This window comes from Opisthocomus hoazin, chromosome 8 (genome assembly GCF_030867145.1).
Source record: "Opisthocomus hoazin isolate bOpiHoa1 chromosome 8, bOpiHoa1.hap1, whole genome shotgun sequence".
In the NCBI taxonomy this organism is placed as follows: domain Eukaryota; kingdom Metazoa; phylum Chordata; class Aves; order Opisthocomiformes; family Opisthocomidae; genus Opisthocomus; species Opisthocomus hoazin.
This window is the reverse complement of record NC_134421.1, coordinates 48,120,672-48,146,623: the sequence shown is the minus strand read 5'-3', so window position 1 is coordinate 48,146,623 and position 25,952 is coordinate 48,120,672. Positions and strand designations below refer to the sequence as shown.

Genomic DNA, 25,952 nt, shown 5'->3' with positions numbered 1-25,952 from the left:
CGAAAGATTGTCATTTTGCTCATTATCACTGTGTATAGATCTGGTGTGGGTCTCCAGCTCATTACACATTGCTTGTAAGACCTCAGGCCAGCAATATTTCACTGCATCTGCACCAATACCTATGTAACAGATGTTAAGACAAATACTATGAGTCCCATATTGCAAAGATAATTACCACCTTCCACTTCCTCTGTCTAAATGACAGAATATCCTGTCCTCGTTGGCAGCAAATTGTCTGATTTCACAAAAACCGTTGTATTTCATGATGAAGTAATAGGACATCATATACAAGGAATAGCCCTTGTAACATTTAAGGTACTGTAACATACAAGATAAAAAAGCTTCCTCTAACCTATCCTGCATATAGAATTTACAGAAGACCTTGGTCTCTGCTATTGTCAGTCCATAAGAGTTCAACAATACTAGACGCACTCACAGGGAGGAAAATGCGATAAGAAACCCCGTGGTCGAAATGTGACGATTGCAATTGTACTGACTCCAGTGGAATTTTGTTCATTTACATACAGATATCCTTTTATAATCATATGCACTTAACTTGAAATAAAACCAGATCTAAATCAAGGAAAAAAAACAACAACCAAATCTGAAAGTTTGGGAATGCTTGGACCTGGAGTTTATTTTGACATTACAGAAAAAGGAGAGATCGGTGAAATACTGATCAGGATCTGTGCGTCAGTGACAAGGAAGGTTTGGAGGTATTCAAATCTATCCTCTGGACTTGGATTTTTTGATTACTTCCATATCCATCCTTTCTATCCATTGTTACTCAGACTTCTTCTATTAGATACCTGATGTTTTGGCTGCTGGCAAATCAACTTCTGACAGCAACAGGGCAAGAAATCACAAAAATGAGAACGCATCTGTTTTAAATACCTACCACATCATAGGCAAAACACTACATAATGCATTCTCTTTCAGACACGCATCCATACTCTTTATATAAAACTTTCTGACACCAGTCAGAAAGATAGCAAAATGTTGTTTTAAGGAAGTCTTTTCCATACGTGTTCTTGCCTGTTTGGAAGAGGCAGGAGAGGAGTGGGCTTCATGCTGTGCTGACACGTTTCTGTTTCTACTTAAGCGACTCACAACCTGGTGAAAATCACATTTTCTCATTGTTTCAAGGCAAACTGCCTGGGGTATTCTCTAAGTAACTTCTCTTTTCTTTTTTTTTTTTTTGTTCTGCATAATATTTAATAGACAGCTTAGGCTTCACATCTTATTTAAAACAGCACTGTAATCAATCTTAGTAACCTTATCAAATGCAAAGAGAAGCATTTCCTATGATTGTGCTACTGTGCTGAGAAAAGTAACTTTAATACCACCGACTCCCCAAGCTTTGGAGAGCTGGGTCTCTGCCAGTGGTCTTTGGCTCATCAGAAACTCCACAGAAAGATCAGCTAAGGCAGAAATGTTAATTTATAGCATACAAAGGTGAACTGAGAATCAAGATTAATGACTGATTAGCAGAATATCTATCGCCACAGGCAATAATTAGCAACAAAGATAAAGCATCTGAAAGGGTTTGCTTCTGTATTTTACCTTGTTTTCGTTAATCCTAATTAGCCCTAGGATGCTAAATAAGGCATGTATCACATTTAGCTTTCTCCTAATTACATGAACAAAATGTTTACATTTTCTAAAAAGAATAAACACAGTGTAGTGCTATAATTTCACTTGGTAAAAATTGGTAGTTATGAGAGAGATAAGAAAGCAAGTTCAGGTCAAATGCTAGAGGCGCTAGGAAAGAAACCTGTCAAAGATGCAAGTATGGCCAATGAGGTAATCTTTCTTCAGGCCCAACATACCCAGATTCTTAAGACAGGTGGGTTTCTAATGTTTGCAAAACAAATAGTTACAGTATATGTTTTGCTTAGAAAAAGCAAGCTATTTTATTGTTTTAAATAAATACAAGCATTCTGGACTTAAAAACTGTAAATTCAGAACATATTACATCACAACGCAACATTTAGAATGCATGTGACTGTGAAACACATTCTGTTCCATACTGAATTTCTTAATCTACAGAAGCAAAAATGGTCAGTTCATCCCAGATCATAACAAAACGGAATATAAAGTCTTCTAGGTACAGATATTATTTGTACCTCTTATGCAAGACCTCCATTTAACGGCCACAGCAATTTCATTATAAGGCAAACTACAAAAAGGCAAATTTAAAAAAAGGAAAACTTGTAAGGCAAATTAGGAAAAAAAGGGAGTCTCAGAGACTTCTTGAGACACTGTGGGTGTCCGACGTACACCCTCTTCGCTGGGCTCCTGCCAGTGGCCGTGTTTCCAGGGAGCTGTGACTCTGCACCCTGCGTGCATCGTGGCACCCTCTCAGCCAGGCAAACAAGCAGCAGGATTTAATTGCAGCCATTCTCCAGTTTTACTTCTTCCTTTGACTTTGATACAGATCTATTCTGAGGTGTTGGTTATTGTGCAGATAGCATTATTTCTCCTTCTAATAAATTGACACTGCTACTTACATAATCTTCTTTAAACATTTGTTTCTATTGCAAACATTGCCGTATGGAAGGAGCCAGCCTCCTTCAGCACACTGACCTTGGGAGTCTCTGCTGTAGGCAGTGTCACCCGGCAAACAACCAGGGGAACGCAGTGGAACTTCATAGGTGAAGCACTGAAATAACTGTCAAACTAAGACACAGCTCATGGTTTAGCAGGCATGGTGGTGCTGGGTCGACGGTTGGACTTGATAATCTTAGAAGTCTTTTCCAACCGTGATGATTCTGTGATTCTACGATCATTGCTTGGAAATAGAAGCTACAAGGTCTTTCTGTTCTTGAGCAATGCTCCCACCGGGTATTTCTTTGCTCATTTTGAGGTTACAATATGCCCAAAACTTCACTGTGCTGTGAGAATTTACTAAAGAAATTGATTGATGTTCTGACAACCATCCTGTACCAAGGAGCAGACGATACCAAAGTACGCTATTTTAAAGCCATTAAAAGAAAGATCTGTTAACCAGAACTGTAAAGTGGGACACGGAAAGTCTCCCCGACTTTGGTGGTGTGTGACCCGCCCTGTGTGTCACTGCGGCTTTGCTCTCTGCCCAGAGAGGTGCCGCGCTGGCTTTGTCACGGCGCTTTCTCCGCGGCTCGGCAGCAGCGGAGCTGGCTGGCCCGGCTGCCCGCTGCCCGCTGCCCGCTGCCCGCTGCCCACTGCCCGGCCCGGCCCTGCCCGCACCCGCCCCCGCCCCGGGGACAGCCGCAGCCCCCCCCGCTCGCCTCCCTCCCCGCACCCGCGCGCGGCGGGGCCGGGGTAGCTCCCGGGACAGAAAAAAAGACCAAAAAAAATTAGAAAAAAGGAAAAAAGAAACAGTAGCCACCGAGCACAGCCAAGGGTAAAGAAGAGAAGGGATTACTGCTGCTTCTTACGGGATAACAGAGACCACGTTTGTCTTACTGATCAAAAAGGTTATAAAAAAATAAGTTGGGTTTTTTTTTTAAGGCAAAACTTCTGGTGTGTCTGGAGAGAGGGGGGAAAAAAAAAAAAAAAAAGGTGTTTAAAATATAAAAGAGAACACGCCTCAGCACCTCGCAGAGCCGCCCAGCGCCCCGGGCCCGGGCAGCGGGCTGGCTGCCGGCACGCCGACCCCCCAGCCGGCCACTCGCGGGCGCGCGGCGGCGGATGCCCACACGCCGGGCATTTTCTGAGTTTAATTCATTAATTTATCCGAAAAAGTCGTAGCCCAGCGCAGCCGCCCCCACGCCCGGCGACCCTCACCCGGCCTCTGCACGGCGCCTTCGGGGGTCGCGCAGGCTCCGCCCGCTCCCCCAGCCGCGCCTAACGGGACGGCCCCTCCGCCGGTCCGCCACCGGTAGGGGGCGGGCGCGCCGCCCCCGCGCCCTCCTCTGCCTCCGCGGCGGCTGCGCTCGGCTTCCTGCTCCGTCGCCGGCGGGCGGGCCGGGGCTGCCTGAGCGGCGGCTGAGGGGACGCTGCGCGACGTGCCCGCGCCCGCACAGCCCAGGTAGGCGCTCGCCTTCTCCGCGGGGCATAGGGGGGGGCAGGCGCCCGGGCTCCGCTCCTTGGGGCGGCCCCTGCCCCTCAGCCTGCCGCTGGCTCTGCCGCCCGGGCGCGCATCGCGCTCCCCGTTCCCCTCGCCTCCGCCGCCCCTGCGACTTCCCCGGAGCCGCCTGGCGCTGCCCAGCAGCTGCCGCCGGGAGGGGCGAGGCGGGCCGAGGCCCCTCGGAGTAACCAGGCGAGCGGGTCCGGGCTCCCCCTCCACTCCTCCCCGTTCCCCGGGTCGGGGTCTCCCCTCCGCGTCCTCTGCTCCGTGGGCCCGGCGGGGAGCGCCCGGCGCCGTGTGGCGGCGGCCCCCGCCCCGGTCCGGTGGAGGGAGAGAGGCGTCGAGGGCTCGGGGGAGGAAGCGGAGCGGCGTCGCAGTGGCTTCGCTCCCCTCCGCCGTAGAGCAGCGGGTCCCGGCCGCCCTTGGCAGCTGGGTGTTGGGGCTCAGCTCCCGTTCAAGCCGAGCGCCGAACGCACCGTGGCGGGGAGCGGCGGGGAGCTGGTGCGGGAGGAGAGCGTGCGGGGAGGTCCCGTCTGGGCGGCCTCTGCTCCTTTGGCTTCCAGCCCCTGAGTGGCTGAGGTGGGGAAAAATACAGTCATTCTGCACTCTTATTATTTTTTTATTTTTGGGTAGGGAAGTGCTGGCTACCGTTTCGGTTCTGCCTGCGCTGCCGGTGGGCTGTATCACTCGCCTGCTTTCTTGATCTTGCCGCTTTTTCACCTTTAAAAGAGGTTAAATGATAACGGCTCCAGACCTCTGTAAAGATCTCTGCATACGGCATGTGTTCTTTGCAATATTATGTGTGCCCGTGGTGCTTCTTTGCTGGTGAATCTAGCTGGCCGGTCCTCCTCTTTTAACAAAGTGTTTAATACTAATAGGAGAATTATTTAGGAAAAAAACCCCCAGTCACCCCAGAAACGGCTCATTAATGACTGTGCACAACAGGCTCTGGTGGGTTTTGTGTGGGGGTTTTTTTTTTCAATTTTTTAAGCCTAGGAAACTAATCAAGGGATGAATTTCGTCATTAGCACCTGTTCCACCCCAGGGATTCTTTTAAGCATGAGGAAACCTTTTTCCTCTGTTGGTTTGCGTAGGTGTCCATGTGGCAAAACAAGTTCTGTCACTTGCTGTAGGCCTGCAGGTGGGCTCTTCACAAGCTCATAGCTTGGTGGAGTTGTGTAATAACATCTGGCGGCGTCGGGGCGGAGGAGGCACCTGGTTTGTTGCCCGCCGTGGCTGCTGTCTCTTGCCAGCAGTCCTGACCATCTCACCCAGTCAGAGTGCGGAATACATAGTTATACGAGTCGCCGTAGAGCACCCACATGCTACTGCCTGGCTTCTCTAGGTGCAGCCCGAGTGCTTCAGGGAATACGTGTGCTCTGTGTTTAATGAGAATTTTCTCAGTGCTTTAGGAGGAGAGTGATAATATAGAAAGAGTTTGAGAATTTAATGAAGCTTTGGCAAGCTAATATTTAAGAAGTGAACTGTTACTGTTGAATATTTAGTCTCTGGTCTTGTTCAGAATATTAGCATAATATATGGGAGAGGGATTTTTCTTCTGTAAGATCACAAGATGGATCAGTACTATGTAAGTATCGTATTGTTATTCAAATAGAACTTAGCTTCTGATTTTTAAACCTACAGTCCCGGTGAAGTCAGAGGGTTGACATGCGAGTGGAAGGCCTCCAAGTCTTACCACTTATATGAGTGACCAGGATCTCCATGAGCTCTAATATAAGTGATATATGTGTTCAGTTTTGAGTTTATCACTAAAATCTGCTGAGAAAGTTTAGAATTTAAGGCATAATTACTGTAAACCTGCGTGTTTTTTCGGCCAGTGGCCAGCTGCACAACCCTGTGACAATCATTTCCGGCAGCACTGGAGTTATTGTCATTGTTTCAAGGTTCAAAAGGATCCCTCTGGGAAGTCTCACATTGATCTGAAACCAAGACTATCTGTAAATTCTCAGGATTACTTTAGGAAAAATGTAACCTGCAATAGTGTCAGCAGTCTTAGAGTCTTACGATGAGACTTTGTGAGATGGCTGAGCGAATCTAACAGCCTGGTGCTGCTGTGCTTTGCCTCCTGACACTCCTGAAAGTTGTCTGCTAATCTGGCAGAAATTATATTAATTCCCTTTTACTGGGTTAGCTTTCTTTACTGAGCAAAATCATGTGGCCTGCAGAAATAGTGAGTGGGGCTGGAGCAACCTGACAGGTGAGCTCACCTGTCTCATGAATTTTCATGCTTTCTAGTCCTATCTGGGCCTGAGGCCCAGCAACAGCATGAAAGGCTGGTGATGAGGAGATAACTTTGAACTGTTATTGCTGCTTGAAACCTCATTTCTTAGCAGTAGAATTTTTGACTCGGATGAATGTTAAAGCATCTGTAACCTATAAATAGGGGCTCCTGGCTTCCTACTTCATTATCTAAAATGCTGTGTCTAACCGTGAATCCAAGCATAGCCTCTTCATTATTTTCTTAACAGTGTATGCATCCTGAGAGGACTTTAGTCTTTTTTTTTTTCTTAAAAGAAAAAAAAATTTTTCTGGATAATTTGTAGTTCTAATTCTGCTCTATAGTTTGTTTGCATCTGCCTGCATCTTGGTGTTATCCACACATTTGAAAAGCTTATCCCTATTCAGTAGCTTAAGTCATTGATGACAGTATTAAATATTATTTTACCCAGGCTCCCTGAAATCCAGTCACACTGAAGTTTTCCCAGGGAGTTATCAATAGTTACTCTTTTGGAATTGTTCAACTATTTTTGCTCACCATATGCAGTACCATATTTCTATGATACAAAAATAGTTTATATCTTCATTTGCAGACAGAGCTGCAACATAGCTTTTTCCAGCTCTTGTTGGCACTCAGTGCCAAGAGGATATGGAAGAGACTTTGTGCAAGAGGGGAGAAGCTTTGGAAGACCACTGGGACAGAAATAGTTGCTGGAGTAAACTCTGCCCTGCTCTTGGGTCAGTTTAATGGCAGAAAGTTCCACAATGTGTTTATATGTACAAAAGTGTGCTAGTTCTCATGAGAGCCCAGTTAAAATCTTAATTAACGTCAAAATAGATGACAGTCTCCTCTGTTCACAAGACTTGCTTTCTTCTTGTGCCTGGCTGCCTTGCTTCCCTTCTCCCACTCTCCAGTTTTCTTTTATCTAAGGAGAAAGTAACCACCTCCTAGGAGCAAAGGCCTTTTTTTGTGATCCTTTTTGGTATCACCAGTTAGTTCAGTCATCATTTCACAAACATTTAAGCTGGTATAAGCTAGTACTACCACTGCTAGAAGGCTGCTGACCTGCTCCCAGATGCGTACTCCTGCTTTTGGATCAGCCCAGATATTCTTGCAAGAACCAGGTGAGGTGGTTGAGGGAACTGCCGTGGCTGTTTGCTTGCTTGCTGATCAGCTGAACATCAGTGACACCTGAATGGTTTTGGAGCGGCATTTGAGTTGATTCAGGCAGAAGTTTGTTGCAGGAATTTCTGTGATAATTGGTGAATTTCTCTTACAACAGCATGATCCAGAGAGGCATGGCATCAAGAGTTGTTACAGTACACGGTGATTGCATATCAGCATCTTCACATCAGCTGTGTATAGTCTCTCGGTGGTAAGCTCACTGTGGTAAATGTCCTTCTGTCACTGAGGGACCCTGTTCCTGAAATCAGTTTATGTGTACTGAATGCAGCAAATTTCTCCATAGGTGATGGCGTGCAGTAACTTGCTATCCCACATTACTTTTTCCCACCTATAATGATCCTTAGATTTTAAAATGTCAAAGGAGAGAAGATGGCTCTGTTGGATTTTAGTTAGTGGGGTATGTACGAATTGCTATCTAAATACTGAAGTATAGAAAATGTATATATATATACACACACGTAAAAGGAATACATTGCCCCTAGAAGTTTGTGCTGTGAAGTTAATTCTTCTCAGGTATATCTTATGTGTTTGGTTGCTGGAAGATTGCACCCAGCCAGGAGGTAGGTTATGGATATTTGTGCTAATCCTTTCATGTTCAGGAACCAGCCTAGAGACTGCAGTTTTTGTTGCTGTCTCTTTTGTGTCTTCAGTAGGAAGAAGTGAGTGGTTCTAGAGCTGTTAAGGATCTTTCAACTGACCGACTTCCCCTCTGTTTCTGAGCACCTTCCACCTCATCACTCACAAATGATGGCCTGTCCAGTGCTAATATGGACTAGTAGCAATGACTTGCCTGTAGCGCAGGAGCCCTGCGATTCTGGGTGCATTGTGCAGCGTGGAGGTTATTAGTCACAGACAGCAGCCTCCTGTCTGCAGCGTGATCCCGCTTGGCAGAGTCCTGTGGGTGTAGCATGGCCCCTCTGCGTCTTGGGCCTGCTGTGCTGCTGCTGCCCCTGCTCCCCATGAGCTGACGCATGGTGCTTTCTCTGCAAGGTGCTTCCCTCAGCCAGTGGCACTCTGTACTGCAAAAGGCCAAAGCTAAGTGCTGTCTCACATGGGAGATGAGTGGATGAGAAGGCACTCTGTGGTGGAGTAAGGGTTTCTGTATCCCTTAGAGGAAGAGGAGGGAGAGATGCCAACAATGCTCTGAGCAGTGGTTGTCACTTGGGAGTACTTCCTGTTGAGATGAGCTTGCTGCTGAGCAGAGGTTAAAACTCCTCGCCAACAAGCAGCCTCAGATTGTGCTGACCTTCTGTTAAGGACGCTTAAATGCTTGGTAGTAGCGTGTTGTTTTGGCAGTAGCATGCGGTGATGCCCCTTGCTACTATCAGTACCCTCGATCCTCTCTGCCTTGCACAGTATACAGTAGCTCCGTGCCTGGCTGCGTGTCTGGTCCCGATGTGCAGCTCTGTGATAAGGTCAGTGTGGTGGTGTGTGCAGTAAACGAATCTCGTAACATCACTCATAAGATGATGATCTCATTTTGATACCTTAAAGCTACTATCTTAGACTCTGGTTGTGCTTGGGGAGAAGAATAGTGCAGAGGAGCAGATCGGTCTTCCCGCACTTAGCTTGGACCTATAGAGGAAGTGTTGGTAATGCTCCTTCCCTGTTCTGCTTGCTTGCTTGATAGCCATATTTAAAATGGGCCCCAGTGTGAAGTGACATACTGTAACCATAGCCTCGGATGAATTTCTGCTGTGGTCATGCGTGGTTATATCAAGTCATAGTAATTATATGTATGTTAATTGTTCTTCAGACCCATAACCTTGCTGTATGGTAGTTCTATTGAGAATTATTACTCTGTGGGGCTGGATAAGATGCATGGTAGTGATGCATTATTCTGATAACAGCCTTGGTATTTTCGTACTGATCCAAAGATGTGAAAGCTGTTGTACATTTGAAACATCTACTGGATTCTGGCACCGCCTTGTTTCGAGTGAGACCTGATGATCATGCAGATGAATGCGTTGCAAAGCTTTATTTACTTCTTCCTGTTGTGGAAAGACTGAACAGATTTTGCTGTCTTAGGAAATTGAGATGGTAATTTGTGTCTTAAAAAAACACGACAGAAAACAAATCGGTGGTTTTAAACTTTTGAACAGGTGGTAACTGCAGCAGTGCTGCAGTTGCAAAATAGTTTGTTCATCATTTGACAGAAGAAAATGTTAAACATCACTCTCTTAAATCTCTGTTGTGAGATTAATGCACTTCTTTGTGGTGAAGTTGGAAGGCGAGTGGGTGAGTGAGGTTCGGCAATTTGTCCTTGAGAATTTTAGCTATCTGAATTTCTCTATGTGATTTTATCCAACCCGATGAAATGCAGGACAAAGATTCTCTTTAGTAGGTACATCAGCAGCAATGGTACGGTTTACTTTATCGCATATAAATAGTATGGATTTTAGGGTCAGTAAAATAAATCCTGTTTTTGGATATAGGGACCAGTAAATTTTGTGTAATATTTGGGAAGAGCTTCAAAGGATTGGGTTCATATGAGTTTATGGGTTTGGGTTTTTTTTTTTTGGTTTGGGGATTGATATTTTTTTGTTTGTTTGCTTATTAATGTTTTAATTGCAAAAGGAATGTGGACTGAGTTTCATTGTCAGTGGGAAGAATAACTTAGTGCTTTTATCTCGGGCTTCCCAGGATTCAGGAGATTTTTTTCTGTTTGAGACTGACTAGTTTATGTGTTGCCTAAGGTTAAAGTACTGGATTGATGCCACTAGCAAAAGCCTGCATGGTCAGTAATTTGACACGTCATTTGGGAAACATTTGTTTTGCACATCAGGTATCAAAACACTCTGGCATAATGCTTCTTTTCATGTACATTTCCTTTCTTAGAAGTGAAACCACATAGCAGTATTTGCAGCATAGGATGTTCAATGGTAGCTGAATTACCAATTTTTAATTTTAGAGGAAGTTTGGGTTTCACTTGCTAAATATATCTGGGTTTCATTAGCAATTGATAGAAGTAAAATAAAATCTCGTTTTAACAAGCAAATACTTTGGGTCTAAGTCAGTGTTGTCAGAATACCAAGCTGTCTTACACATATATATGTAAGAATATAACTCAGGTGGTATAATTTTTGTAAGAAGTTAGTAATTATACTTCATGGTAGTATTTGACTTAAAGGAGGAAGAAAAAAAATACATATCCGGGACTCTGTAAGTTGTTCTGTGTGGACAAACCTTTTGTCTGTGTGGAGTTCTGCCATAACCACAAGGAATTCATATGGGTGTAGGAGTGCCTGTAGGGAGCAACTACTCGGGTCACAGCCTGTGTATTGGAAGACACAAATGATACATGATTATATAATAAGATTGAACTACAGTAGATACTTTCTTAGAGATGTAATTCTTTTCTATGTGTGCCCTTCACTAGTTTCAAATTAAATATATTTTCTAAACATGGTGGAAAAACTACATGTAGCTTAGCAGAAGAGTAAGCAATCATCTGGGTAAGGAAATACATCTTGTATTTGAATAAAATGATTGTTAGAAGCCTAGATTCCTACTCAAATTTAGACTTGGAATGATTTTGACTGTCTCAGCTGTTTGGTCCATGGCATGTAATTCAGGTTGGCACAAGCACTGGTTTAAAACCAGAGCTCACATAAGAATAGCTAATGCTATCCCTGACATACCTAATTCACTGTGTATTTTTTAAGTAGAAAACCACCATGGCTTTGAACTACTTGAAAACAACAGACTGAAATATCTATTAACAGAGGCTGGATTAAACTAAATGATTCGCTGGTCGCGTTTTACCAGGTGTGAAAAGGTAAAATGGCTTTTTTTCAGCTGTTCTCTGTCAGGAAAAAAAAGGCATCTGCTAATCATTGAGGAAGGCAGTTTGTGCTGCAAAAAATAAACACTGTCCTAATCTACTAATGACTCAGAAACAAAAATAAAAGCTCAAGCCTTTTTTTTTCTTTGGTACTAAGTAATTTTGAAAGTTTGTCTAATTCTAGTACAGTGTGCTTGTGTGCTATTCATATGAACAGATAGTAAATACACATAAAAACAGGTATAGTGTTATTTGACCATTTTTGAAAGTATACAGACTTTTAAATCCTGTTGGGGGGGGAATTTTCCTCTGAATTTAATTCAAGGCATCTCAGGCTGATACAGATTTAGTATTACATATCTGGGTACAGATTGGCATGTAGTAGTGTAGAAATACAGGATTAGTATTGAAGAGGACACCAATGCACACCTTGTAGACTACCTACGTTAAGAAAACCTGTCTCTTGTATTTTTCTAGAGTTGGAAAGTTGTTTTTCTTCAACAGTGTAGCTACATACAGATAAGCAGCAACCAGTGGATATAGAGAACAGTCCATCTCAGCACCTTATAAAAAACAATTTTTAAATGACACTTTGGAGGTAGGAGACAAAGGTGTCTGTTCCTTCCTTTTGTCTTTGCTTTCACAGTTCACAGAATCACAGAATGGTAGGGATTGGAAGGGACCTCTGTGGGTCATCCAGTCCAACCCCCCTGCCGAAGCAGAGTCACCTAGAGCAGGCTGCACAGGACCTTGTCCACGCAGGTCTTGAATATCTCCGGAGAAGGAGACTCCACAACCTCCCTGGGCAACCTGTTCCAGTGCTCTATCACCCTCACAGGGAAGAAGTTCTTCCTCATGTTCAGCTGGAACTTCCTGTGCTTCAGTTTGTGCCCATTGCCCCTTGTCCTGTCCTTTTCATTCCTTGCAAAGCAAACGTGATTCTTTTAGCCCTTAATTGTTTTATTTAGGTCATGTAATTTTTATCTAGATTCTTCCATTTGGGGATTATGGTTTAAGATAGACTTATGAAAAAATACATATGGGTCTCAGTTAAAACTCCAGATAGCACATAGAGCAGAGTATTTTTTGTTTGTTTAGGCGGAGGAAAATAATTGCTTTTTGTTTCACACACAGCAGTCCTATTGGTACGGTTCACAAGGAGCAGTTACACTTCTGCAGCAGGACTACATTGTTGACCCAAATATCGGAGATCTGCTGTAATCTCTCAGATCCTTTTCTTCATTACTGCTGTGTGTTTTGCCACATTGATGTCCATTTTGAAGTGTTACTGAGTATTGTTGTTAATTTTTGCATCCTTTTTCTAGTCAGCTACGGTCAGAATTCAAAATTATCTTGACCTTGTAAATTCTAGCCTCTCATCTCTGCTTGTTTTTGTGTGCCTGTTTCATAAGTATCATCTATCACAGAATCACAGAATAGTAGGGGTTGGAAGGGACCTCTGTGGGTCATCTAGTCCAACCCCCCCGCCGAAGCAGGGTCACCTACAGCAGGCTGCACAGGACCTTGTCCAGGCGGGTCTTGAATATCTCCAGAGAAGGAGACTCCACAACCTCCCTGGGCAGCCTGTTCCAGTGCTCCGTCACCCTCAGAGAGAAGAAGTTCCTCCTCATGTTCAGACGGAACTTCCTGTGCCTCAGTTTGTGCCCATTGCCCCTTGTCCTGTCACTGGGCACCACTGAAAAGAGCTTGGCCCCATCCTCCTGACACCCACCCTTCAGATATTTGTAGGCATTTATAAGGTCCCCTCGCAGCCTTCTCTTCTTCAGGCTGAACAAGCCCAGTTCCCTCAACCTCTCCTCGTAGTGGAGATGCTCCAGTCCCCTCACCATCCTTGTAGCCCTCCGCTGGACTCTCTCCAGTAGCTCTTCATCCTTCTTGAACAGGGGAGCCCAGAACTGGACAGAGTACTCCAGATGAGGCCTCACCAGGGCAGTGTACAGGGGAAGGAGAACCTCCCTTGTCCTGCTGGACACACTCTTCTTGATGCACCCCAGGATCCCATTGGCTTTCTTGGCAGCCAGGGCACACTGCTGGCTCATAGTTAACCTGTCGTCCACCAGGACACCCAGGTCCCTCTCCGCAGAGCTGCTCTCCAGCAGGTCCACCCCAAGCCTGTACTGGTGCATGAGGTTGTTCCTCCCCAGGTGCAGGACCCTGCACTTGCCCTTGTTGAACCTCATCAGGTTCCTCTCTGCCCAGCTCTCCAGCCTATCCAGGTCACGCTGAATGGCAGCACAGCCTTCCGGTGTATCTACCACACCTCCCAGTTTGGTGTCATCAGCAAACTTGCTGAGGGTACATTCTAACTCTTCATCCAGGTCGTTGATGAAGAAGTTAAATAAGACTGGGCCCAGTACTGACCCCTGAGGGACACCACTTGTCACCAGCCTCCAACTAGACTCAGCGCCGCTGATGACAGCCCTCTGAGTTCTGCCATTCAGCCAGTTCTCTATCCACTTCACCGACCACTCATCCAGCCCACACTTCCTCAGCTTCCCCAGGAGGATATCATGGGAGACTTGTGTCGAAAGCCTTGCTGAAGTCAAGGTAGATAACATCCACGGCTCTCCCTTCGTCTACCCAGCCAGTCATGTCATCGTAGAAAGCTATCAGATTGGTCAGGCATGATTTCCCCTTGGTGAATCCATGCTGACTACTCCTGATAACCTTCTTTTCTTCCACTTGCTTCATGATGGCCTCCAGGATAAGCTGCTCCATCACCTTTCCCGGGATGGAGGTGAGGCTGACCGGCCTGTAGTTCCCTGGGTCCTCTTCTATGCACGCTATCAAATCGCTAATGGAAATACTGCTGTCCTGGGAATGGAGTAGGCTAAGTCTGCATGTTTCATTATTACCCGTAAAAACATTTATTGCAATCGTATTTGAAAAACCCTTATAACAGAAGTACATTTCAAGTGGCCAGAGGTTTTACGCACAGTAAGTAGAGCAGAGGCTGCACCGGAGTGATGTGTGTCCCATGGCACCGTCTCTGGGCAAGAGCATTGAGCAAGGCTGAGAAAGACCACATTGAACTGCATTCAGCTCGGGACTGAAATCTGGATTTTTGTTCAGTGTTACGTCAGTGTGGCAGTATTAATGTTTGTCTGTTTTTTATCAATTACTTTATTCACCTGAATACAGTTTCCTCTTGCACCTTGATTCTATGAAGAAAACTTGCTTAATGACCATCATATCTAACAAATGAATGCGGAAAGAGCTTAGTCTTGGCATGTTAGAAACTTTATATCATTTAATAAAACATGATAATGATTTGCTTGGCAGGATTGTAGGTTCATCGTTTTCCTAAATGAAATTGTAATATAAGCTCCTTGTGTGAAGTACCTGGCAGGGTTCCCTCAAGAGGCAACAGGGCACTTTTTTAAAAGCAAGTATCTGCTGCTCTGCTGATTGAAGCTAGTTTTTTGTATATATCAAAATATGTGCCATAGCTGTGTGGATGTATGTACTAAATTTGTCAGATTTGTGCTGAGTCTGTCATCCCCACACAAGTTAATCAACAAGTGGAGCAGAGTGAGGGAAAGCCCTTTTTGCCCTTTTATTTGTTGTTGTAAGCTGATGTTTTCTGTTTTTCTTCTACTTTTGTTATGTTGGCCTATGTGTAGCATTTTGGGCTGTCCTTGGGGTTGTTTGGAATTGCTTTGGCACTGGAAATCACAGCATCTGGAAATTGCCCTGGCTTGAGACAAAATATAATGCACAAGGATGGGTGGAGTAGCAGAAAGCAACCAGTAACCTCAACTCCAAACTGTCTTTCCACAAATCTACTCCCAAGTAGTTTGCATCCAGAATAAATAACTCTTTTCTGCATAGATAGATGAGCAACTCCGTTCAGGGAATTGGACAATGACATGTCAGTGTTTAAAAAGGATTTATAACCTGTAACTTCGTGTGTTCTCTGCTTCAGTGAGCTGTCTACCTTTTCCTTCCTGTTTTTGAGGGATTGAGCAACCCATGTGCTGGGCTGTGCTGGAAGAGCAATTTCTGAACTCGCCAATATAGCAACACCAGCTTCTTGCCTGTCTGCTGGCTTTCGCTTTTGTCAGCAACTCCATTGTGTTGCGCCAGTTCAGAGAGAATCACAGAATGGTAGGGGTTGGAGGGGACCTCTGTGGGTCATCCAGTCCAACCCCCCTGCCACAGCAGGGTCGCCTACAGCAGGCTGCACAGGACCTTGTCCAGGAGAAGCTTCTGCATCAGTTTAACTAACAAAGCATTCCCTCCTTTATTTTCTACTATTCAATATTTCACAGCTTTATGATGGGATTCACCGTCTCGCTGGACCAGCGTGGCTGGCGGGCTGAGCTTGGCTGATGGTGAGCATCATCAAAGCGTTGTAAGAAAAACATCTGCCACCTGCTGACAAGAGGCCTGACTCTACCAGCCTGTAGACCACAACCTCTTTGTAGGTTTGTGCTCTTTATTCAGGATGTGGATGTGGCTTACTGTAGTTGAGAGGTCACTGGTCTGCATGTCTTGCCACTGATTGTTCTGGATGCTGGCTCCTGTGAATTGGCAATGACAGGCAGCAGAGTTCAGAAAGCTCTTTGACAGATGTGGTTGTTGCTGAGAGAAGATCTGTCCGCACCTTTAACACCGAGTCAGATGGTAGGAGAGCATGCTCCTCCAGCCTCATGAAGAGTTGCACAAGATTCCTTTGACAATAGGAATATCGGAAGTTTAATAGAACAGCTGAAATTCTGAGTGATATTCATCTTGTGAACAAATGCATGTGCCACGTGCAGATATTGACTATGCTGATTGTAACTAGAATTTGTTCTGACTTTAAGTACCTTTACTGCTGTCCATGATAGATGTAAACCTGCGATTTGCCACACCTCTCCTTCCGGTAGCCGATCCTGGGGAGTAACAACTTCTTTTCTCTTGACGCAGAGGAAAACCGGCATCTGAAGGCACTGGTTTCAGGTTCTTGTTTCAAGGCGCTTGATGCTGCATGTGAGGGATTTCTTGGTTTCTTTCCACTGCCCAAGTTTTAGACCTTGACTGATAAACCTCTTAAGTTCTGCACTAAGGAAACAATCTGAAGAAAGTCCATGTTTCACAATCATACAATAAAATGCTTCTCCAAATCCAGCCTTTTTACTTTGTGATTTGTAGATGTTGATCGCTTCTGTTGCCTGTTGTTTTGTGGTGCTCTCCTCGGCCTTTGCATCTGTTTAGGGTTCCACTCTGCTCATCAGAGTGCTACCTGTAGACGCTGCTGTAGGCTGCACCTTCTGCCTCAGTCTCTGACTAGCAAGTGATAAATGTGAGCCTTCTACTGCCTGACAGATAAATTATGTTAATATAGTGGTAAAGTGGTTATTAATATTACTGGACACTAAGAAGTCAAGAAGATAATTGGGTTGTAATTCTGCTGCTGCCTCTGCGTGATGGCATCTTATGTCAAAGAGGAGAGAAATAGCGTTTGGGATTCCTAAAGCAGTTGAAGGAATGTTGTTTGTACTGGTTTTGTGCATCTGAGTCTGCGCAAGCTCAGTTGTGGCCCTGTGTTCTTTGTTTTTAAAGGATCCTAAACTAAGCACTACTAGAAATTCCACATCCGTTTTTATATCACTTCTGTAATTGTATGAAAGTTGTGGAGTAATGGTCTATACACATTCATGAGGGCTCATGGGCTGTCCTAGTTTATTCCTGTTCTGTCTTTAATTAAAAAAATAAATGTAAGATAATACTATATAGGAAAAGGACTTGGCATTCATAAATCAAGGTCTCTCACCACTGGAAAAAGCTGTGCAACGTTGATATGTACTGTAGCATTCCTATATTCTGTACATCAAAACCCACATTTTTTTGGTATACTGTAATTTAGGAAAAGAATCTCTACATAACTTAAAATTCCTTTCAAATTGAGGAATAACATTAATTTTTATTTTTTTCTAAGTCAAGGAAACATTTACTTTTTTTAAAAAAATGCATCTTATCTGTTGAGTGATTGCAACAAATAATGATCATGGAGATGGGTGGATGCATGCAATCGGAAAGGCATTCTACAGTCAAGGTTGGATGATGTGATCGTTTCACTTAATTTCTGCTTTTTGGTTTTGTTCATATTCTTCCTCTTATGCTTTGAATTTGTGATGTGTTTTTTATAGTCAAACAAAAAGAGGAAACTTTTTGTTTTCAGTGCTGACTTAAGCTCGTGGTTATTCAAACTACAGTACGTGTTTATTTTAATGTTGATGTATTTCTGGGGGTGAGGAGAGGAGAGAAAGGAGCTTAGGATAATTCTGTTCGCAGACTTTGAAATGAAATTAGTTTGTCTGCCTTGGCATATTCTTTTTGCCTTTCTGTAAGACAGATAAATGCTAGTCTTTCTGTGAAAGAATATACTATATATGGATATATGTGGCTGTAAACAGAATGGATGCATTATGTCCATAATATGCTATGAGATTTCCCTTGTAGTACAGCCTTAGCATTCATAAACATTTGTCTGCTTTTTAGACTTTGTTGATACTTATGTTCAAATTCTTATGGAGTAGAAATAAATATTTCTATACTTGTGTTTGGTTTTTTCCTGTTTATTTCTCTGCTGACCGTTTTCTTGGAAACTTGAAGCAATAGAGCACAATGACTGTGTCTTTGGCAAAGAGGATCTGGATGCAAATCGCTGAACTTGCAGATACTGAGTTAAGGCAAAAGGTTGTTTCTGTAATATCAGTTTTTCCTTCCTAGCATAGACCATGAGAACTACGTGGGGGTTTTGGTGATCTTCTCCAAATGATTTGGATTTCTTGACTTCTAATAACAATAGTTTTTCAAATACTTTCTAAAGAGAATGTTTTTGATGGTTTTCAAAATCATGGCATAGGTCTGCAGAGTGTTAGGGATGCTGTAGCTTTTGTGGTGGGGGTGTGGACTACAACTACTGCTATACTACTTGGACTGCAATTACAGTTTATTGAACGTTTTCAAATCTGGCCTCAGTATAGATGATCCAACAAGATTCGTGAATGCCAGCAGGTTTTCTTGTGTCATATTAAACGTAAGTAGTTATGCAGCAAAATGCAAATTCAGAAATAATGGGGGGGGGGGGTTAATCCAGAAAGGAAGTACTAATTACAGACTGTTATTTGTCTGAATGCCTTGCATATTTTTTTGAAGTAACTGAGGGCTCTTTCTTGTTTATGATGATGAGATGGAACAGTTCAGGTAGCGTACTGTTTTCAAGCAAATTCTAATTTGAATTAATTAAAAAAAATTTTTTTACATGCTTAATCTACTTAAGTGTTGTAAAACAAATTACTGTGTGTCTAATGGATATGTAATATTTAATTAGTAAGGATTACAGTGTTTGCCAAACCTGATTTGCATAGATACCATTTCAGTGCTGTGAGTGCGAAGTGGCTGTACGTGGTCACTTTTGCTCTGAGCTTCTTGAATCAGGAGTAGAGGGAACTCAAGACAGAACATGTCCAAGCTTGGTGCAGTGTGAGCATGGCTGAGCATGACCATGGTGCAGAGTCAGCAGCAGCCGCGGGCCAGCAGCTTGCTCTCTGGGCAAGAGATGTGGCATGGCGTGGGGACAGGGGCTTGCATGAGGAGGAGGTGGTAACCTGTGAGTAGAGTATGGGTAGGCTGTGCCCTGTTTTGACTTTACGTGGTGGCAAGCTCTTCACAAGAAGAAACTTTTGGGTGTTTACTTGTGGTATTTGCATATAGGCAATGGTTTTCAGTTTATTCTGAAGTAGTCTCAGTTCTAGGGCTGGTGCTTGTGTCACCATTGACCATCACACAAATCTTCTCAGTGCTGCTCTGAGTGGCAAATGTGTTGTTATATTTCTGTAACGCATAGATTGCATTGCATTGCAGATGACACCAAGCTGGGCCGGAGTGTTGATCTGCTGGAGGGTAGGAAGGCTCTGCAGAGGGGTCTGAACAGGCTGGATCAATGGGCTGAGGCCAACTGTATGAGGTTCAACTAGGCCAGGTGCTGGGTCTTGCACTTCAGTCACAACAACCCCATACAACGCTACAGGCTTGGGGAGGAGTGGCTGGAAAGCTGTCCGGAAAGAAAAGGACCTGGGGGTGTTGGTCAACAGCTGGCTGAACATGAGCCAGCAGTGTGCCCAGGTGGCCAAGAAGGCCAACAGCATCCTGGCTTGTGTCAGGAATAGTGTGACCAGCAGGAGTAGGGAGGTGACCGTGCCCCTGTACTTGGCATTGGTGAGGCCACACCTGGAGTAGTGTGTTCAGTTTTGGGCCCCTCACTACAAGAAAAACACTGAGTTGCTGGAGCGTGCCCAGAGAAGGGCAACGAGGCTGGTGAGGGGTCTAGAGCACAAGGCTTATGAGGAGAGGCTGAGGAAGCTGGGGCTGTTGAGTCTGGAGAAGAGGCTGAGGGGGGACCTTATTGCTCTCTACAACTACCTTGAAAGGAGGTTGTAGTGAGGTGGGTGTTGGTCTCGTCTCCCAAGTAACTAGCGATAGGATGAGAGGCAATGGCCTCAAGTTGTGTCAAAGGAGGTTTAGATTGGGTATTAGGAAAAATTTCTTTACTGAAAGAGTGGTCAGGCATTGGAACAGGCTGCCCGGGGAGGTGGTTGAGTCCCCATCCCTGGAGGTGTTCAGAAAACGTGTAGATGTGGCACTTCGGGACATGGTTTAGCAGGCATGGTGGTGTTGGGTGGATGGTTGGACTAGATGATCTTAGAGGTCTTTTCCAGCCTATGATTCTATGATTCTTTCAGTTCCACTGAATGCAGTTTGTGCAGGGTCCTGAAGGCCAAAATGCTTAAATCTTTTTCTTTCCAAAGCATAATTTGCTTTGTTATGTTGCCAGATAACAACTTGCATCTGAAAGTTGCTAGGACTTTGAAGCAAACAGATAGAGGTGACTTTTATCGCGTAGCTTTAGGAAATCAAAGACTGCTTAGATACAGCAGTGATACATACTTATGTCACATACGGAAGGGTTGAAAGTTGAATAGCATTTGTAGTGGATTTGATGAAATTACATGAATGGTTTTTCAGCGCGCTTGTTTCATGGAGTAACAAATGAAAGCAATACATCAGAAATCCATCTTTAATCTTCTTCCTTTCACTGTAAGTGTTAAGAACTAGGTATTCAGGACAATTGTCATTAATGTTATTGGCTAGAATATCAATCGCGGTTTTTTACTGTTAGCTCATTACAAAAGTGCTTATTTGGCTGTAATTACAATGTTGTACTTTTCTTTTTCCCTAGGTGGCTCTTTTTAATGCAGTAGTGCCATTAGCTGCCTGAAGACTAAACATGAGAATAGCAGGTAAGAGTGCTCAGTAAAATCAGACTTTTGTCACTTGTTAATGTTCTTGATAGCATTTGTTTCACAAGTTGTGACAATGTTTTAAAACAGACTTAAATGGCATAACAGACATTGTTGTTCCATTTAATTGATGTTTAATGAAACTAATTTTGGAATTTGGGATGGTGTAAGAGCAAGCAGCTGGTTAAAACGCTTCAGCTGATCAGCAGTCACTGGTTAAGGTGCTATGACTTGACATACTTTGGTTGCTAATTCCGTAAGATGATGAAGGAATAAGGAAATGGCTAATTAATGTCTTAAGTGATTTCTTCCCTGCCTCACAACCCAACCAAAAGTGCTATGCACTATTAATATAGCATCAGAAACTTCCTGAGTGGTTACTGGAAGTTTGAAAGCTGTAAAAGCCTTTTCATAGAGGTAAGTTACTGTAGTACAGGGTTTGAGAAACTGATTTTGCTTTGCAGAAGGTGTAGTGGTTGTAAAAATAAGATCTTTGCCAATGTAACACTTCAAGAAAATTCTATTTTAGACATTTCCTTGCGGTAGAATAGCCTGTGTGGCAGTTGAACAGGTTTGAGTTTCTGATGCGTTGCACTTTCATCAGTAGTTGTAGCGTTATGTTGCAGAAGGAGCAAGTGTTGGCTCTTCTAGGAGACAATGACACCCCCTTTTCCAAGAAGGTTAGTCACACATTAACCTTCTTAATGCATGAAATTAATCCTGACTTTTGCCACTGATGCTAAAGTTGTTTTATTAACCTCAATATGTATAACCGGGAGCAACCTGCTAAAGTAAATCTGATAAAGAACTGGAAAATGCTGCAATTTTTAGAAGATGGCTGAATCGCTTGGAAAATGACTTTTCCAGACCTCTTTTTTTCTTCCATCTAACTACTTTTGTTGCTAAAACCCTGAGACAAAGAAGATACGGCAGTTCCTGTAGAATGTTTAACCTGTAGCAAGCAGGCTGGTTTTGGTTCAAGTTCTAGAAGGTTTTTCTGGGGGATTTCTTACCTCCCCCTTACAGGGAGTGCTCACGGTTCAGTTGAAGGGCTCAGGATGTAGAGTGGAGGGGATGATTAGTGCTCAGATGGAGTTCTCGTTTATCTCGCCCACTGTCTACTGAAACAACATGCTCTCCAAGTGCCACTTGCCAGATGACACATTCCAAAATCTGGTACCATCTTGTCTTTTTTAGCAGTGTTGCTTTGAAAACCTTCTCTCCACTTCTTAACATATGTTCGGCTCATCTGTTTTCTCTCATGCTTACATGTGGTTTGCTTCCCTTCAAGTGCAATGATCTTTGGAGTTCCAGCATAGTATTTTTAAATTCAGTTTGCATCTGTGTTTTCTTACACAGTATGTATGTGGTTACATGCATGAAAAGGGAGAGTGGGAGAGGAAGACCGAACTACAAGCAAACAAAAAAGTTGTATCTCTTTCTTCATCTTTCATTTCTTTTTTCTATCCCCTTATCTTTTTTTTAGCCTTTTGGAATGACTGATTAGCATCTCTTATCCTCCTAAGGGCTGAGTAATCTGTCTATTTGAAGGCTTTCTGAACAGCCCATCACAGCAGCAGTCTGAGATCTGCAGGAGTACATAAGTGTGTTTTTTTTTCTGAAGGATACATTTGGCTGGCAATCTGAGAAACAGAAGTGTGCCGCAAGGTTGCTTCTTCCAAAGAGTTTGATGTACTGGTGTGTGACGGGGAGGCAGGATGTTGATCAGATGCCTCCTTGCCTAACTTCTACTCTCAATCAGTTAGTGTTTTATGATAAGTTAAGAGTGGAGTAGTCTGTAAAAATCTATTGAAAATTGTGCTAAAAAATGGCGGGGTTTGTGGCAGTACCACATACACCCGAGCTTCCATTTCTGATGTACATTGCCGTGGTGGTGTGCTTCCAGCTCTTCTCCCAGGAGGCAGCTGGACTGCTCAGCACTGGAGAAAGTTAGGCTTGTAAAACTTCAAGCTACCTGAGACTTCAACCTATTAAAAGGGGGAGGGGAGAGGTACTGCTTTTTGTTGCATTTTAAATTGGCTCTTTTGAGTCTTCAGACTGGATTTTTGAAGGTCAATAATTGAAATTTGTTGAAAAGGAGCTGAGGAGGCTTTTTGGTTGTTGAATGGTTGATTTTTTTCATTTCTTTTTAATGTAATGCTCAGACCTGAGTAACCAAAGCATCCAAGCTACAGTATATGAACAGATCAGCTAATCACTCAGTCTTGGCCATACATTAGAACAGAGGTAGGTCAGTTTGAGGGGGGGTGAAAAAAAGGAGTACTGGTGAACATATGAGGAAACAGGTACGCGGGGCTAAGAACAGGGAAGCGGTTGTGGTGGGAGGTGGGAATTTCCCCTTTGAACAGCAGCCAGTTAGATCAGTTTAATTCATGTTGTTAAGCTGGATTTCCATGGCAAAGTCTGTGGTTTCTCCTGGCTGCTGCGCTGAGTTGGTGTGCTGTGGTGTCAGATAAGCATTGAAGCCAGAGAAATCCGAGAGCAGGGTCTGTGTTCGGTGTGGTAACCTGCTGGACTGGCTCCGTCACATCCTACGTTATAACATCCGTTTCTTGAAGATTGCTTCTGTTTAGCAAACCCACAAATGATCATCCTGTTTCTGAGTTCCCTTTAATGTAATCTGGTATGCGTTTCTCATATAGTTAATATTGATAAACTTAATGTTATTGTTTGTAGATAATTTTTTGAAACTTTTCTCTGCTTCTGAATAGGTGCTGCAAAGTTGGTAGTAGTCGTAGCAATATTTTTATTGACATTTTATGTCATATCTCAAGTGTTTGAAATAAAAATGGATGCAAATTTAGGACACATATTTGGTAAGTGATTATTTTTATTTTCTATTAATATTTACTTGAGCCATCATCAAGAATATCGTATTCATTTTGCTTTAAGCTTGACTTAGGCTCTTACACATAAGAATTCTGTGTTTATTTTTAATCTGTGTGTAGTTGTTGTTGGTTTTTTATATATATTATACATATACGTAATGTGCACATTTAGTTATTTTCTGTATGAAATATTTAATTTACTCTCTTAATCAGTTTGATTCTTTTGCCTGGCAAGTATGCATAGTTTTACCTGCTTTTTCTGTTTACAGGTACTTACAGTTGTAGTCTGGAGTAGCAAACTAGGCAACTTGAATGATGTTTATGGAAATCTACACTCTGCCTTGCTGCTGCTTAAGCAATTCAAAATTTGTGTTTTGGATGGGCTTTTTTGGCTTGCACAGATAGACTGCCATGTACAGCTGAACGTGCAGTAATTAAAACATTTCAGATGTGCCCAGGTTCTACACAGAATAGGATTAGCAGCTGAGGTGACTTAAAATTCAGAGTCTGTGTTTTGAACTAACTTTATCTTGAAAAGGGCTTTTCATTACAGAAAAAAAAACCAAGACAGTTTTAGGTATGTGGGTGGGGTTAGCGTTATTTAACTCCAGATTACTACAGTGTGAGCCAGTCACCAGAGGCATCTTTAGTGATTGTTGAAAAGACACAGGTGGCATTAACTATTACAGATCTGTTGTAGATATGTGCCTGATGAGGTCACTTGTGTCTCTTCCTGTACCGAGAAAGGGAGTCGTGAATGGTTGGATTCAAATGCAGCCGAGCTGCAGGTTTCCAGTGTTAGGTGAAAGGAATCCCATCCTGGTGAAGGTCTAAGAAGGGAATTCATTTCACTTTAGTGCCCACACCTCCAGAGACCCTTAGTGGTTTTGTATCTCTGTGGATCTTTGTGTTAATTGGAGAGTCATAAATTAAGGCAGTGCTTCTAAATGTGGTCCCTGATCGCTTTTGTAAAGGTTAATGCTTTATATTGCAACATAATGTTCAGATGGATTTGATGCTTCATTTCAACCAACCTGTTTTTATAGGATTACAGAAAGGTTTTAAACTTACAGGATATTTTATAGCCAACGACATTTTAATAGTAACATTTTTGTAAAACTTTCTTTTTGCATTTTAGCTAGATCAGCACTGGATGCAGCTGCACGCTGTGAGTGTTCATATGCATGTGTTACTGCTGTGGCTTCCTTTTGCTAATAACAGAAAGACTGTTGAATTTTCGTAGTTAAAAAATTCTTAATTGCAGTTTAAATGCAATCAGAAACTAATTTTCCTCCTTTCTTGATTTTCCTAAATTTCTGGTAAAGTCTGTTTTTTGCCAGCATTTCACTTGTTGTTTTGTCTTGTGGCTTTTGATGGCAGTGCCAGAGCAAGTAGCAGGGTGAGAGCAAGAAGTAGAATAATGAGGTACTGCAGGAACCTAGATTATTTTAAGCTGCTATGAAACTGCAGATGAGATACCATTTGTCTTTGCTCTTTTCCGTGAATTTCTGCAGAAAACTGAGATTTCTCTGTTAGCCTGCTTGTGGTGGTGTCTCTAAAATCCTGTTTTATTTCCTTTTGAAAGCTACAAAACCTCCAAGATACAAATGTGGGATCTCTAAAGCTTGTCCTGAAAAGCATTTTGCGTTCAAAATGGCAAGTGGAGCAGCGAATGTAGTTGGACCTAAAATTTGTGTAGAAGATAACGTGTAAGTATTTTTACCTGTTGTCTCTGTCTCTTTCAAATGCTGTCTTGGATCACTCTGCACACAGAATCGGTAGTTTAAATGATTCTTCATAGGTTTTGTTTTGCCAATGGTTTGAAAATGTGAAGAAATTATATTGCGTTATAACTTAATCTCTGATGAAGCACACAATACTCTGCAGTAAATGCAGAAATGTACACTTAATACATGAAAGATAGCTTAACCTTTATTTCAGGTTTACAGACTGATTAGTTTGGTAGTTTTAAGCATTTGACATAGTTTTTAAGCATTAGTTTGTCAAGTCAGATGCAAACTTGCCTCCGAGTAACTTGTTCTTGTGCCTCTAATAGTAATTCAGTGCGCAACTGTATTTTTAAGTAATTACTCTCGATGTTTCTAGTCAAATGTCATCAGCGAGAACTGTGCTCTAGAACTGTCTTTTTCAAGTCATCTTTTAAACTACCATAGTACCAATACCCGAACATATTTTCCTCTTCTTTAAAGATTACTTCAAAAGAGAAAAATAGTATTTTAATGATCAGTAGTTGTTTAATTCTGCTCATGGTAACTAAAGTTAATAAACTTAAAGTAATTGTGAAATGAGGAAAGGAACTGCTTGAATCACAGTTTGAGTTTAAGTCCTATGTTTCTAATAACTGTGTTTTTCACACAGGATTATCAGCAATCCTATGCCTATACTATTTAACTGAATACCTTTCAGTAATCCCCATAATGGAACTATTAATATTTATTTTTAGACTCTTTGTTTCTTTGCACTTAGGTTGTCCTGCTCGTTGCCACCCAGAGCGTGCAGTGCAGCTTCGTGT

The 25,952-nt window shown here is 42.9% G+C and overlaps 1 protein-coding gene across 1 annotated transcript in view; it reads left to right on the top strand.

Moving 5' to 3' along the window:
• The first annotated feature begins 3,879 nt into the window (after positions 1 to 3,879).
• Positions 3,880 to 25,952, top strand: part of FAM3C (FAM3 metabolism regulating signaling molecule C) — a 31,915-nt gene continuing 9,842 nt past the window's right edge. The window contains exons 1-5 of the mRNA XM_075429156.1: positions 3,880 to 4,012; positions 20,510 to 20,570; positions 23,303 to 23,407; positions 24,558 to 24,587; positions 25,005 to 25,128. Of these exons, the coding sequence (XP_075285271.1) occupies positions 20,558 to 20,570; positions 23,303 to 23,407; positions 24,558 to 24,587; positions 25,005 to 25,128 (272 nt within the window). The 5' untranslated portion in view covers positions 3,880 to 4,012; positions 20,510 to 20,557. The remainder of the gene's footprint in view (positions 4,013 to 20,509; positions 20,571 to 23,302; positions 23,408 to 24,557; positions 24,588 to 25,004; positions 25,129 to 25,952) is intronic.